The 14,156-nt window shown below is 41.7% G+C and overlaps 2 protein-coding genes across 4 annotated transcripts; one reads left to right on the top strand and one right to left on the bottom strand.

Moving 5' to 3' along the window:
* The first annotated feature begins 841 nt into the window (after positions 1-841).
* Positions 842-2,694, top strand: LOC146558400 (protein CEBPZOS-like). Its single transcript, XM_085247359.1, has 4 exons — positions 842-984; positions 1,557-1,674; positions 1,764-1,808; positions 2,414-2,694. Exons 2-4 carry the CDS (start codon positions 1,557-1,559, stop codon positions 2,494-2,496), a joined length of 246 nt encoding a protein of 81 aa, XP_085103485.1. The 5' UTR covers positions 842-984; the 3' UTR covers positions 2,497-2,694.
* A 1,471-nt stretch (positions 2,695-4,165) lies between these two features.
* cebpz (CCAAT enhancer binding protein zeta) lies at positions 4,166-13,857 on the bottom strand. 3 transcript variants are annotated; one of them, XM_085247311.1, is made up of 17 exons: positions 13,626-13,857; positions 11,480-12,972; positions 11,161-11,395; positions 10,900-11,053; positions 10,462-10,550; positions 10,314-10,367; positions 10,121-10,223; positions 9,492-9,551; positions 9,324-9,390; positions 9,127-9,233; positions 8,459-8,519; positions 7,913-8,127; positions 7,625-7,660; positions 6,740-6,838; positions 6,549-6,610; positions 6,343-6,424; positions 4,166-5,864 (listed from the first exon to the last, which is right to left on the bottom strand). In XM_085247311.1, exons 1-17 carry the CDS (start codon positions 13,809-13,811, stop codon positions 5,701-5,703), a joined length of 3,267 nt encoding a protein of 1,088 aa, XP_085103437.1. In that variant the 5' UTR covers positions 13,812-13,857; the 3' UTR covers positions 4,166-5,700. The 3 variants fall into 3 exon arrangements, with proteins under 3 accessions (XP_085103437.1, XP_085103438.1, XP_085103439.1); XM_085247312.1 differs by having other exon boundaries at positions 7,625-7,662; positions 7,918-8,127; XM_085247313.1 differs by having other exon boundaries at positions 7,625-7,662; positions 7,924-8,127.
* Positions 13,858-14,156: the final 299 nt, after the last annotated feature.

Here is a 14,156-nt window from a genome sequence, read left to right as displayed (position 1 = left end):
TTTCAGCTGACCGAAATTTTGTTGTTATGATAATTAAAAGAAAATATATATAGCAAAAACAGTAATAAAAGACGCTTTTAGAGCAGACGATTCAAGAGTTGATTCTATGTTGTTGTTGTTGTTTTATTATCACAGGGGGGAGAGAGAGTGAGAAACGGTGACATTATCTAAGACAGTTTTTGTATTTCTAAAAACAAGGCACTCGTACTTAGTCCTTTTAATCAGTTATTTATTTATTCATGCAATTAACCCCTTAGGTGACCGGACAACCGGTAAGATGGGTGAGGCCAACATTCAGCTTTTCTTGTAAGGTCTTTTTTTCTTTTTTTATTGAGTATGTAAAATTTAAAATTTCAGATTTTTCATCTTTTCACAGGGAATTCAGCTAAATAGTTTTTATTCAAACTGTGCATTCATTTTTATTTTTAATTTTCTGTTTTGCTTTGCGTTTGGTTAAATTTCATTTATGTATTGTGATATCTAGTTTGTCAATAAATAAATAAATAAATAAATACAATAAAATAGTCAAGAAAAATTATTATAAATTATTATAGCAAGGAGTTGTTACGTGATTGTTCTTTACTAGTGATTATATTGATTTGATGAAAAAAAATTAATAGAAAATAATTTAATAATTAGTCTTAATTCATTTATCAAATTACTATTTTATTGAATAAAAAAGAGAATTATCAAATGTAAAGGAGCCTCTTTTAGCCGTGTTATCACTAAAAGTCGCTGCCTTTCTATTTACGGTAAACAGCGGTTTTAATGGTTTTAATGAGGTAAGGACGCCAAAAAAAGTCGATATGTCCCTACCGAGCTTCCGTACACCGGAAGCAGCGTGTTAGTAGTTTGCTGTGGTTGTTACAAGGGCAGAAGATTTGTTTTTGCAAGCAGTTTACTCTACTGATATAATTTATAGTGCTCTGATTTAGATTTAAAGCAGTTATTCATTTATCTCAAGTACCACAAATCTAATATAAGGTAAGTTCAGACGTAACAAAGGCGTTAAATAAAACGCCTTCAGTTCAAAACGAAGAAATAAGCGACCGTTTGCTAACATATTGATGTTTCCTGAGTGCCCGGCTTGTTGTGTCATGCTGTCATTAAACAAACGCGTTAAGGTTGAAAATCCAACTCGGATTTTTATTTTGGAAGAGTAGCAAACTATTTTCAAAATAAAGTTACAGCCTTTTTCTTCTGTCTGAATTTAATATAAAATATTGACGATCTGTTGTTTTTGTTATAGGTTTTAAATGTACAAAATTACATATAATCACAATAAAATAAGGTATTCTCATTCTAATCTAAAATATGTGCAGACATTATTTTAACTTTCACTGAAGAGCGAGGTCTGCTGTCTGTTATCTGTACTAGAGGTGCAGAGCTGAGTACCTCTGTGTAGCAGTGAAATAAAAATATTCTATCAGGAAAGTTAGATGCAGTGTAATGAATTAATGTGACCTTCATAATGGAGGCAAAATGAAAGAAGAGAACACGCTGTCTATCCCTGTCTTTGTAAATAAAGTTGTTTGTATTTGTTGGTCTCCCCTCAGATGTCTCCGAAACCTCTGGAGCCGCTGGCTAAGAAGCTCATGAAGGGCGTGATTGCTCTGGAGCTGCTGGGCGTCCTCGGGGCTTACGGTCTGTTTCACACAATGGACACCAGTCGAGGTATGAAATTATGATGTTAAATGGATCTGAAATAGGTCTGGCTTTATATCATCCTAAATTTCATGTTTTATATCCTGCACCACCTGCAGATTTCAGGAACACTATGAACAGGAGGTTCCCATCCATCCTAGAAGGTAAGAAGAATCTCCAGGTTCAAACTGGGGCTTAGCAGAAGGTGTTTTTCAACTCTAACATGGACACTGGCTTCTTTCATAATAATAATTACTGTTTATATAGTGTGGTCCAGATTTAAAATCATTACTAAATTAGAAAATCAGAAACACACCTGCACAACGTATGAAAATAAAAATGTCAGAGCACAGATAACGTTGAAATGTACATACAACAGATGAAAATGAGGTCATATTTAAATCAATTAAAACCCAAGTTGGTGAAATAAATCAATTCATATGAAAATAAAAATGATTAGTGCAATTTCAGCAGAACAACAAAGTTTTTTTGAAGTTCATCTGAAGATACCAACATAGCACCAAATAAAGACAATATACATTAAATCAAGTAATGTGTAAAAGTATATTAGGTACACATTTACTGCAGAACAACCTGATTTTTTGAGCCATAAAATAAACAACATGTTTATAAACCTTCCTTCTGCTTTATGTGAACATCATATCATAATTTCTGTAAGTTAATCAGCTGCACAGCTCTGCTGCCAGTCTCTCAACCCACAAATTTCCAACACAACAAAATTAATTTTGTGACGTCCGCTTCCTCCCAGTTTACTACAAGTCCAACGAGTGGGCGGGGATCTACGGCATCCGAGAGAGAGACCAGGAGGCCTGGTCAGCCAAACAGGATTGAAGGTGTCCATCGACGTCATCGTCATTATCACGTGCAGCGCCTTGGCATCTGAGTCTGGAGCCTCCCGGCTGCTTCAGCACTGCACATTAGGAAAAAAGACATCACTTCCTGTAAAGACTCATCAGACCTCATTCATTTATACAGGAATTGTCTTTTCTCTGTGGAGAAGTTATTAAATGTGGCTGGTATCCAGCCCAGTCAAGGATATCCTGCCTTTGTTGTTATTTTTAAACACACATACTTTGTATATATTTGCTGCTGTATGAAGCAGCCAAACCCAAAAACCTCTTTTTTGTCTCACACTTGGTACCCAAGTACAATCTCAAGTGGGGGTGATGATATGGTAAATGGACTGGTTCTTATGTAGCGCTTTTCTACTCTATATGAGCAGTCAAAGCGCTTTATACAACTAATTCATTCACCCAATCACACAACCACTTTTTCTAACTGTTAAGTGCTTACTGTCTAACATTCATACACATTCACACTCTGATGGATGCATCGGAGAGCAACATGGGGTTAGTATCTTGCCTAAGGATATTTGGCATGCAGCCTGGGATCGAACCACCAACCTTCCAGTAGATGACCTGCTCTACCACCTGAGCTATAGCCACCCCCTTCCCCCTGACCTGACATCCTGGTTCCCTCTTGCGAGAGCATTTGTAGACACCCTGGTCGGGAGTCAAACCACTCACCTGAACTTCCAAAGGCGAGTGGTGTTACCACTATGCTATTGATCAATGGATATACATATATATGTAGAGGTGTGTGTGTGTGTATTCATGAACTTTCTTGATGTCCCTGTTACTCCCGCTTTTTCTTTGCTGACCTTTAGCATTACATTCTTGCACTTCCTATTACTTTAGTTTGATATAATAGCTGTAAACTAACAACAGCCACAAGAGGTGTTATAGCTGTTGTACAAAATCAGTTAGTTTTTCTTTTTGTCTGTTGATAACATTAATTATATCATTACTGCTGTAAACTATCCATCCATCCATTCGCTTCCGCTTATCCTTTTTCAGGGTCGCGGGGGGCGCTGGAGCCTATCCCAGCTGTCATAGGGCGAGAGGCGGGGTACACCCTGGACAGGTCGCCAGTCTGTCGCAGGGCCAACATACAGGGACAGACAACCATTCGCACATTCACACCTAGTGACAATTTGGGTTATCCAATTAACCTATCCCCACTAAGTGCATGTCTTTGGACGGTGGGAGGAAGCCGGAGTACCCGGAGGGAACCCACGCAAACACGGGGAGAACATGCAAACTCCACACAGAAAGACCCCGGCCTGATGTTGGAATTGAACTCAGGACCTTCTTGCTGTGCGGCAACAGTGCTAACCACCGTGCCACCGTGCTGCCTTGCTGTAAACTAATTTACAGCAATTTGTAAACTAATTTAAAATGACCACATTTATTGAGCAAGTGTACCTAATAATCTCCCATCAGTTCAGTTGCAAAATACTTTCTAGATTAATCATTTGGTCTATTAAAAGTTAGGAATTTGTGAAACAGTGACAGAAAATCAGAAAAATAGTATTGCTTGATATTAAATTACATTTAAAATGGTTTAATGTTAACTGCTATATTTGATCATTTTATCCATTCATCCATCTTCTTTTGCTTATTCAATTCAGGTTGCGGGCAGGAGCCGGAGCCGATCCCAGTTGATACTTAATAAGTTTTAATGGTTAATACCTCACCAACAAAAAACCTGAACCAATTTAAATTTGTAAATGTAAAACAACAAAACCTTGAAATGGTGCAGACCGTTCTACAAATGGCACATTATGATCAGTATGTTCAAACAGAAACAATCATTAAACCTGTAAACACACTGAACAGGATCATGAAACACTTAAATGTTTGTCTCACACAAACACAGGTTGTATGTGAATTGATTTGTTAAGACACAAGGAAATCTGCTGCTTATGTGTCAAACAGGCTCATCCCATGTCAGCTCAGATTTGCCTGAAAGAAAATTCTGACTTCTTAAAAGGAACGAATCATGAGATTTCTCAAAAATAACCAGCCTCCTGGTAGACACACCAGCAGTCTCAATTTGAAGTTCTTGAGGTTGTGCTTGAATTATCGCACTCATAGACTTCAGCCTCTCACAGCTGAGGATGAAGGTCGGGATGTTTTTACAGATCACTCTGAAATCCTTTTTTTGAGGGAGCACTTTAAAATTCCAATATCTAGAAAACTCCCAGAGCTTCAAATGTGTTAGAGTAAATATGAACGTGGAGCGTCAGCAGTGCAGCTCCAGTTAACGTAAAACGGGCGTTTGAAGTCCCTAAAATATTTAAATGTGTGATCTCCGACAGCGGATTTGGAGACTTGTAGAAACCACAGTAGATTTTATTTAGAGCTTCTCACATACAAGACACGGGATATTCTTGAAAACAGTCCGAAGGTGAAAAACAAACCAAGAAAACGGCACAGCGGCACACACCCTCTCATTGGCCAGAGAAATTTGGGCCATGAGGCTGGAACTAAAAACAAAGCAATATTTCCCTTCTCTACATAATTATGAGTTATATGTGAGAGAAGAGCGTAACAAATTTTGGATTTAATAAATTTACTTGGACTTTGTATATTGCGTCATACCTGGAAATATCACAGTGAACTTTTCCCCCAACATTTAAGCTTTAACGAGTGTAACGATTCACTTTTAGACTGTTTTAAGACAATTCTGTGTAAACAACATTGTGTGAGAAGCAAAAGTTTCTACAGGCTGTAGACATCTAAATATTTCAGCAACTTCAAGCATCCTTCATTCGTTCAGAGTCCATTTTCATAGAGGCACAGGACCAGATATTTACCTTAAAACACAAATGTTCCCTCAAAAACATCATGAAACAGCCCTGCTTTCATCCCATGAAGTATTCATTTATGCATTTTAAAACCAAAGTTTATTTTAAACATGATGGACTGAGATGGAATGATCCAGATGAGATTTGCAGCAAGATTTGCAGCAAAGTCTTTGATTTTACAAAAAAATAAAACAAGCTAAATGTGGCTCCTCTTCACCAGCCCCCAGATTGAATCTGTAAACACCGTTTTATGTCCGCGTCCTCCCGGTTTACGATGAGACCGCTGAGTGTCCGGGAATCTACAGCGTCCGGGAGACAGACGAGGAAGGCGTGGTCACCGAAGGTGTCCCTCAGCTTTAGGCCAACATCTTCAGCATCCTCGTCATTTACTTCCTCTTCTTCTTGCTCCCAAACGTCCCGCTTCCCGTCCTGGCTTGGCCGAACCCCATCTTCTTCTTGTTGAACGTGGTCTTCTTCTTGCGCAGCGTCTTGGCGTCACGGCCGTGGATCCAGTCGTCGCGCTGAGCTTCCCACTTCAGCTGCTTCAGACCTGCACACAGGAAGTGTTAGAAAAGAAAACACATTTGGTTTATCTGTGCAGCGCAGCTGAGTGGGACTGACAGCACTTTCACTGTGTGGAGAAGTTATGAAACGTGAGACACCGGCCTTCATCTCGTCTGTTTGTTTTTAACCCTGTTATAACCTGAAACAGCCTCAGCATCCTTCAGCTCTCACATGTCAGTCTGAATGTAATCATTCTTAGTTTCAAGGTCCATTAAATGACATCACTGTAATAACAGAGATGGCTGTTGGGTCAATATAAGGAATAAAACTAACTTACTAATGAACATTTTAGTTATACAGAACATTTCAGGTGCTGTAATTATAATAGAAACCATAACGATGACCTAGAGGTCATATTTTTAAAAGGCATCGCAGCACAAAATCCTATCCTCAGCCTTCAGGTGGCCACTGGGCTTGCTCCTGCAGTAGTATGAGCTGTTCAAGGTGAAGCTCTGTGATCTCACCTGCTTTGTCTCTATTGGCCATGGCGTTCAGTCCGATGTTGTCAAACTTGGAGCCGGCATTCTCGTCCAGCAGGCAGCCAAACTGACAAAAATAAATAAAATAAAATAAAAAAAGAACAATAATGATGTTATAAGACCTTTGAAATATTTATGATTCCATAATCCTGTTGTGCTTGTTTCCATGAATTCTCTGAAGTCAAACTGACCTCTTCAGCAGAAGCAAACATGGCTGCATCTTTCTTTTCCTTCTTCTTCTTCTGTTTGGAACCTGAAACATTGAACAGTGATCAATAAAATAACCTCCGGAGTCGCTGACTGAGTTTTCTATACACAGCCAAAACAAACTGACACATTAAATTATGTTAATAATTCTTTGAGCTACAGATCCAGCATTAACCTAAAGATCCGGAGAAGTCGAGTTCCTCGGAGGATTTTCTCTTTCCCTTCTTGGTCTGTGGGGTGATGTCTGGAGCTTCCATCTCATCGTCTTCTGAATCTATACAGTGGAAAAGGTTTTTCCCAGTTTCAATATTACATTTGAAAAGAATTATTTTCTCTCATATCTTCTGTTCCAGTGATGGACGTTCATATTCAACACGGCCCAAGTTCAAATAAGGAGCTTAGTACGTGCACAGCTAATCCTTTCAGCCTCAGACTGCTCTAAACACTCAGTTTCACACTGATTTTCCTCCTCCTGGATCTTTATGATGTCACAAAGAGCAAATATTCTGAATATGGCCATCACAGGAATAAACGCCCCACTGACAAGTCTTCTGTGAGGGGCAGCCAATGAGGAGGAGCTATAACTGCTCATTTCAGACAGAGCATGGACTCAGTATAAGATAGGGAAGGATTATTCTGAAATGTGAATCATGCAAAGCTGCTCTACAAGAGTCCAAGAATGAAAATAAGGAGCTGAAAATAAGCAGAATAATTCCACATTAGCAGAAGGATAAATTCCAGCCATCTTTCATAATTTAGCATAGAACCCCAAATTTTGCATTCATTTATTAAATGTTTTTAAGTTAACTGTAAGATATTATATTTTAATTAGGTGCTGCTTTAACAGATGAGTTGACTGAATTTATTAATCTGTATTTTTATAATGATTAAACTTCACTGGTTCCAGAACCTTAAATGTAAATGTTTAGTAGTTTTCTTTGAATTATGGGGTGCTCGTCTAAAATAGGCTTACAGATTATTGGCTCAGATATCCCATGATGCACTGTGTTCCCTCTTCAGTATGTAAAAAACAGTGGTTAGGATTTCTAAAGGTACTGACCTCCAAATGCAGCATCTTCATCCTCCAGCTCAGGAACTGAAAGAAGAGGAGAAGGATCAGGTGTCTGTAAGAGCTCAGGTCGATTCTGTCCTTTAACTCATAACAGCGTGGACTTGAATATATGAACATCAATATAATCTCAAGTCAAATAATGACAAAAAAGACATTTATACAGGCAGAAAAAAATAAAGGTATTGGTGTATTAATTTAAAAACAGAGAATATTGAACAGGCACTCGAAACAAAGCTGGATTAAAATAAGTTTTCGTACTTTGTCATATTTTTTTACCTTCATCATCATCATCATCATCATCATCATCACCCTCTTCGTCTCCATCAGGGTCCATGAACATCCCTCCTTCTTCCTCCAGTTCGTCTCCGAAGTCTTCCTCGTCCATGCTGCCCAGAGACACCTCCTCATCGTCCAGGTCGTCCATGTCCGAGTTGTCCACGTCCGACTCAGAGTCGTCTCCTGATTTCTTATCTTTTTTACTCTTTACATTACTGACAGAAAAACAAAAAACGTTGTGAGGAAGAGGATGGTTCAGTCAGTGTGTAAAAGTCTTTAAAGTCTTTATTTGTTTTTTTTAAAACAAAACCAAAATCGTGTTCGAGTCTCACAGCCAATCAGATTATTCTGTTTTTAAGACTAAATAAATACCAACGTAATGCTCTTCCTAGTATTTCCTGTATTTGCTTTCCCATGTGTAGCAACAGTAATACAGAAATAAATAAAACAATAATACTGTAAACAGAAGGAAAATAAATTTAAGAATGACAAAGTAAATCAATAAATGAATGGAAATAAAACCCAAGAGTAAACCTGAAAACTCACCCTGCAAAGTCCAGATTATCACTGCCGAGGTCGGTAAAGTACGAATCACCTTCAAAGGTGTCTGCCAAAAAACAAACAAACAGTTACTCAGCCAGAGAACTTTAAGTTATACTACAAGCAAAGGAGGAAGAACAGGAGGAGCACAGCCAGCCTCCGGTGGGCTGCTTGTCCTTTAGCGGGAACCCTGTCACAGCCCAGAGCCGAGCATTCCCCCGCGAACACCAGAACCGGCAGGTCGACCACTAACGGCCTGGTCTCTTCACGGATGAGAGCAGGTTGACACTGAGCACACGTGCCAAATGTTTAACTGTTGAAGGGCAGCAGCAAACAGCACCTCAGACTGGCCAGGAGTTCACCGATTCCTCATCAGGAAGATCCTCCCATCATCAGGATCACGCCCAGGTGTTATCAGGCACGTGTGGGCCAAACTCACAGTGAGCCAAACTACACGCAGACTGGATCAGCCTGCGATTTAAATTTTTACCTTTTATTTGAAATATAAAAGATTTTAAATGCAGTTCTGTTTACGTCGAAATGTCAGTGTTTTATGTAATCCGTGTTTATAAATTTAACTGTACAAGTGTCTCGACTGAAGCCATTAACCAAGGATCTGTGATGTTTTCATGAGGAGATACTGAGCATTAAATTAGAGACGATGGTTTATTTACCAAGAAGTTTCTCAAACTCATCATCGTCCACATCCTCCAGGCTCTCGTCGTCATCGTCACCTCGTGGCCGGCGTTGCTGCTTCTCCTGCTGTCGTTTCTTGAAGAAGCTGACGAATGAAACAAAAAAACAAAACTCATTAAACAGAATACAATCAAAAAACAGTGGAAATATGTCAGGTGACTTTGCTGGGACGCACCGATGGAAGAAGATCTCATCAACAGGAACCTGACTTTCTTCTTTGGACAGAAACTCTGCGCTGTTCACTGACACACAAATAATTTAAAGGATCCACACTTCATCTGACATCAGAGCAGGTGAAGGAAAAAAAACAAACATAGAAAGTGTGAAATTTGTTTAAAGTTACCTGGTAGCAAGCTGACAGGTAATCTGTGTTTGGGCTTCATCACAGCAGCGTCGGTGTTTTCTAAAGAATAAAAAATATTAAAAAAACGAAAGTTTACACTTAAAATTATTAATATTAGTTCATTAAAACCGTCAATAAACTGTCACAATGTGTGAAGTCAGCGTGATTAAATCTGTTTTGAGCCGAGACAGCAATGAAACCACAGACTAATAATAACAACTCTTCAGGATGTTTTTTATCGTTTTCCATCTTTCTGAGTTTGAATTTTTTTATTTTTCTGTCGTTTTTAGCTTGTAAAGACTTATTTAGATTGTCTTTACCGTCCACTGTCTCTTGTTTCTCTGCAGGTTGCTGCTGTTTTGCAGCTTTGTGCGTTTTTTGTATTTTATTTCATCCCCTCTTCATTGTTTTTGTTCCTCTTTTAAGTCCGTTTGTTTTAATCATCCTTTCTTTTTTGAATTATTTGAACTATTTATTGAACTATTTCACAAATGTGAACATTTGACACCAGTTTTCGTCATTTTCCCATCTACATGTGATCATTTTGTATCCATCTGTGTTTATGTTGCATCATTTTTGATCCATTTTACAAAATGCATCCAATAGAATTCGGTGCTTGTTTGTCTTACGTTCTGCTTTGAGCTGTTTGGGGTTTCTGAAGACAAATCGATCGAGGAAGCGGATGAGGGTGAAGTCCTGCAGAGGGTCCCCAGAGTACTGGATGAAGTCTCCCTGTGGAAATAAAATCATATCAAACATTAACAGCAACAATCATGACGACTACAGAGCTCCTGAGCATGTGGAAAGGGGCGGGGCTTTTACCTGCAGAATGGTTTTTGCAAACAGCGACACTGACGGATGGAAGTGCAGAGCGAGCTGCAGAGAACATCAGACATTAGGTTATACACAGCAGCTTGTGAACACAAGCTCTGGTTACGAACTTTGTGTTTATTAGGACAGATTTTTTTACCTTCTGCAGCTCCCATAAAGTCGAGCGATCTGCACCGCAGAATAACGGGTTTCTGTGCAGCGGGTCGTAGCTCTGAACACTCTTCATTCCTGAAAGAAAACAGGACGGAGAAACAAACATGATGAAGCTCGTCTTCTTATTTACTGTCCTGCTTTATTTTAATCAGCCAGGTGCAACAAACACACAAAATTAGCTGGAATAGAGATTACAACATGATCTAAAAGTTTTTCCTGATTCAGGCAAATAAAAAAAATCTGCAATTAGTTTCATGAAGCTAAAACAAAACAACTAGCTATTAAACAATAGCCTCCCAGGAAGACAGTGGGTGGAAATGGTGGAAAGTACCAGGGGCACTGGCGGTTATGTTAGATTAAACCCATCCTTCAACAACAGTTTTCAAACAGAGAACGTCAGCACTAATCTTTGCGTTTCACAGACCTTCCAGGTTCTGGTGATGTACCCATGATGCTGCAGGTTTGACCTCCTCTGCCTCTGTGTTTGTTTGTTCCTCTAGTTTGTCAGCATCCACGAATCGCTCCTCTTCATCATCATCATCTGCAGCGAGGTCTTTGAACGCCTCCTCTTCCTCATTCTGAATGAAGCCATAATTCAAAAGTTTAAAGCAGTTCATCTTTGAGAGCATTTTTGTCCAAAAGGAAAATCTAAAGCATCAGTTTTACACCCTCTGAGATTTCTTACCCCCTCCGCCTCCTGCAGCAGTATCTTCAGGCCCGGTTTGGCCCTCATGACCTCCGACACCAAGAAGAGCGCCCCACAGGCGAAGCTGGCGCTCTGCTCGGCGCTGATCTGCAGCAGCCGTTTGACAAAGGCTTTGACCCGCCTCAGCGCCACGTCAGCCTTCATGGATTTGTACAGCAGGTTCAGGAACATGTTCGGGCGGGAGGACGACGACAGCCCGGGGTCCAGCAGCTTCCTGCAACACAGGTGGAGAAAGTAAACACCTGAATGTTGTCTGTTTAGAGCCCACAAACAAGCTGCCAGGCAAGGTTTTCCTTACCTGTACAGAGCCACATAGTACCGGTCCGAGATGCTCTGCTGGGAGTCCATCACCTGGAACAGCAGCATGAGCGCCTGCACGGCTGTGTTGAACTTCACCAGATGAACCACTTTGAAGAGTGTGTCCATCTGCTCTCTCACTTTGTCGTCCCCGGTGCTGGTGTAGGGATACGCCCTGTTCACGCCCGCCAACAGCGCACTCAGCATCTTCGACTCAATGTCCTTCTTTTTGACGCAGGCACGGAAGAAGGAGAAGTAGATGGTGATGAGCTTGGCGGCGAGCCCGTCCTCGTCGTGGCTCAGGATCACCTGGCTGAGGAAGCACACGGCGTAGTACTGCGCCTTCGGGCTGATGTTGGGTCGGAACAGGAGCCGCTCCACCTCGCAGCACACCACCCCTTTCATGTTGGGGTGTTTGTGCAGCAGTGTCTCCAGCAGGTACGATGCCTTTGCCGCCGTCTTGTACTCGGGGTCTCCAAGCTTGTTTACCACTTGGGTGAGCAGCGCCTTCTCTTGTTCTGGACGGCTGCACAGCAGCTCATGGGCAGTGGCTAACGCCTTTGCCTTGGTGGCAGGCACTGTGTCGTGAGCCACCGAGTCCAGCGCCACCACAAACTCAGCCACGTGGTGCTTCAGCTGGTGCTCAAAGTACCAGAGGATGAGGCGGCGGTCGCGGGCGTCGCGGTTGCCGCTGGCCTTCTCCTCAAGCTGGTCGAACGGGTGCTGGGCAAAGGTGCGGAGCTTCCTGTCCCCGGGCAGCAGGTTGGACAGCAGCAGCTCTCGCAGCGTGTCCATTGCCATCAGACCCATCCGCCGACTGCCCTTCTTCTTCACCATGGTGACTAGGTTCTCCACGTGCTCCAGCATGTGCACCGGAGCGTCCTGAATCAGAACCGTCATGGCTGCCATTCTGTCCGCCAGCACGCCAGAGGAGACAACTGTCTTCATCCAGGCCGAGTTGGCGCCTTTCTGCAAGCTCTTCTTGGTCTTGTAGAGGGTCACCTCAGCCTCGAACAGCTGCTGAGCGAGCGTCTTGTACTGCGAGACCAGGGCAGCATCCTGTGGCGCCGACGAGCCCTCTTCTGTGTAATCCAGCTCGAACCACTTACCACCAGGTTTGATCAGCAGCACCTGCCGTGGCTGGAACTCAAACACGGTCTGGCTCTGCTTCGCCTTTTTTGCCGCCGATACCCGCGCCTCTTTTGTCTTCTTCTGCTTCTGATCGACGACGTTGGGCTGAGTGTCAGGTGCCGTCTCCTCTGCTTTCTCCACTTTGACCTTTTTAGCTTTCTTCTCGCCAGCAGCTGTGGCAGCCGTGGCGGCTTCACCCTCAGGCTTGTCCGGAATGGTTTGCTGCGTCGCGTATGCCCGGATGCCCAGCTTGGTGATGAATGACTCCAGCTCGCCCTCCTCCAGGTCATCTATCGCTCCTTTCATGCCGCCATCAACGAGCTCGTTGGAGTCTTCGAGGCCGGCGAGGAGGATATAGTCGGCCTAAAGACGTAGAGAAGAACCACAAAGAAAAGATTAAAAATATGTGACAAAGAATTCTGATTAACATTTGTGTATAAATTGTATTTAAATGTTTACTTTATTTGATACGTTTTTATTTATTTATGTAAATAATACCATGGAAGCATGGATCCATCCTGAGTGTATAACAACTGTTCAGCCAGCGGTCTAATGGTGTGGGGATATTTACTTGGCACACTTTGTGTCCCTTAGTACCAACTGAGCATTGTTAAAACACCACAGCCTTCCTGGTTACTTGAACATGACACTGAGTTCACTGTACTCAAATGGCCTCCAAAAGGATCAGAGCTCAATACAGGAGAGCACCAACAAGAGATCCGCATCATGGATGAGCAGCAGCTGTCTGATACGATCACGTCATTAAGGACCAAAATCTCCTAGGAATGTTTCGAGCGTCTTGTTGAATCTATGAAGAAATAAGGCAGCTCTGAAAGCAAAAGTGGATCCAACCCAGTAACAGCAAAGTGTACCTAATAAACTGTCCGGGGACTGTGCTTTTACGTCACATAAACTTTCGTGTCAGTTCAGAAAACTATAAAAACAAACCGACCTTCACAAGTTAAAACGCTCCCTGACTCTGTGAGTGTTGGCCCTGTTTCACCAGGTAAATTCACCTTAGTTCCTCCGAGCCGTAAAACCTCCTCCAGACTGAGCTCCTCTTCCTCTCTCTCCTCCTCTTTCGTATTCTTGTCTTCACCTTCATCCTCCTCTCCGCCGCTGTTTTTCGCCTCCGGCTCGTTTTCTTCGGCCTCAAATGTCACTTTTTTGGACTTTTTACGTTGCTTGTTTTTCGCTGCCATGCTGTTTGCAGCGTGAGGAAAACTGACCCGGATGTTGAACGAAACGTTTCCGGTGCACGGTTACCAGATCTCATAGTGGGGTGCTATCAGAATTCAACTCAGAATCCATTTATTGTCACTAAACATCAAATGAGAACCAGCTCCCTGGTAGCAGAATTTAGAATAAAGACTAATTTATAAAAATCTTAAAATGTAATTATACAAATGTACAAGGTCATTATGTGTTAGCCAATATTTTTCACATTTGTGAACAATAAGAAGCCCGAATTGACTATTGGGAGGCTGTAATTGACGTAATGTAGTTTTTACACTGGTAACATCAATTAGTTGCATTATTACGGAAGA

This window comes from Mchenga conophoros, linkage group LG15 (assembly GCF_057382185.1).
Source record: "Mchenga conophoros isolate Kocher_MC1m ecotype Shallow Benthic linkage group LG15, M_conophoros_male_GT1.1, whole genome shotgun sequence".
NCBI classification, from domain to species: domain Eukaryota; kingdom Metazoa; phylum Chordata; class Actinopteri; order Cichliformes; family Cichlidae; genus Mchenga; species Mchenga conophoros.
Note: the sequence above shows the minus strand (reverse complement) of the source record. Positions and strands in the feature narration are given on the sequence as shown.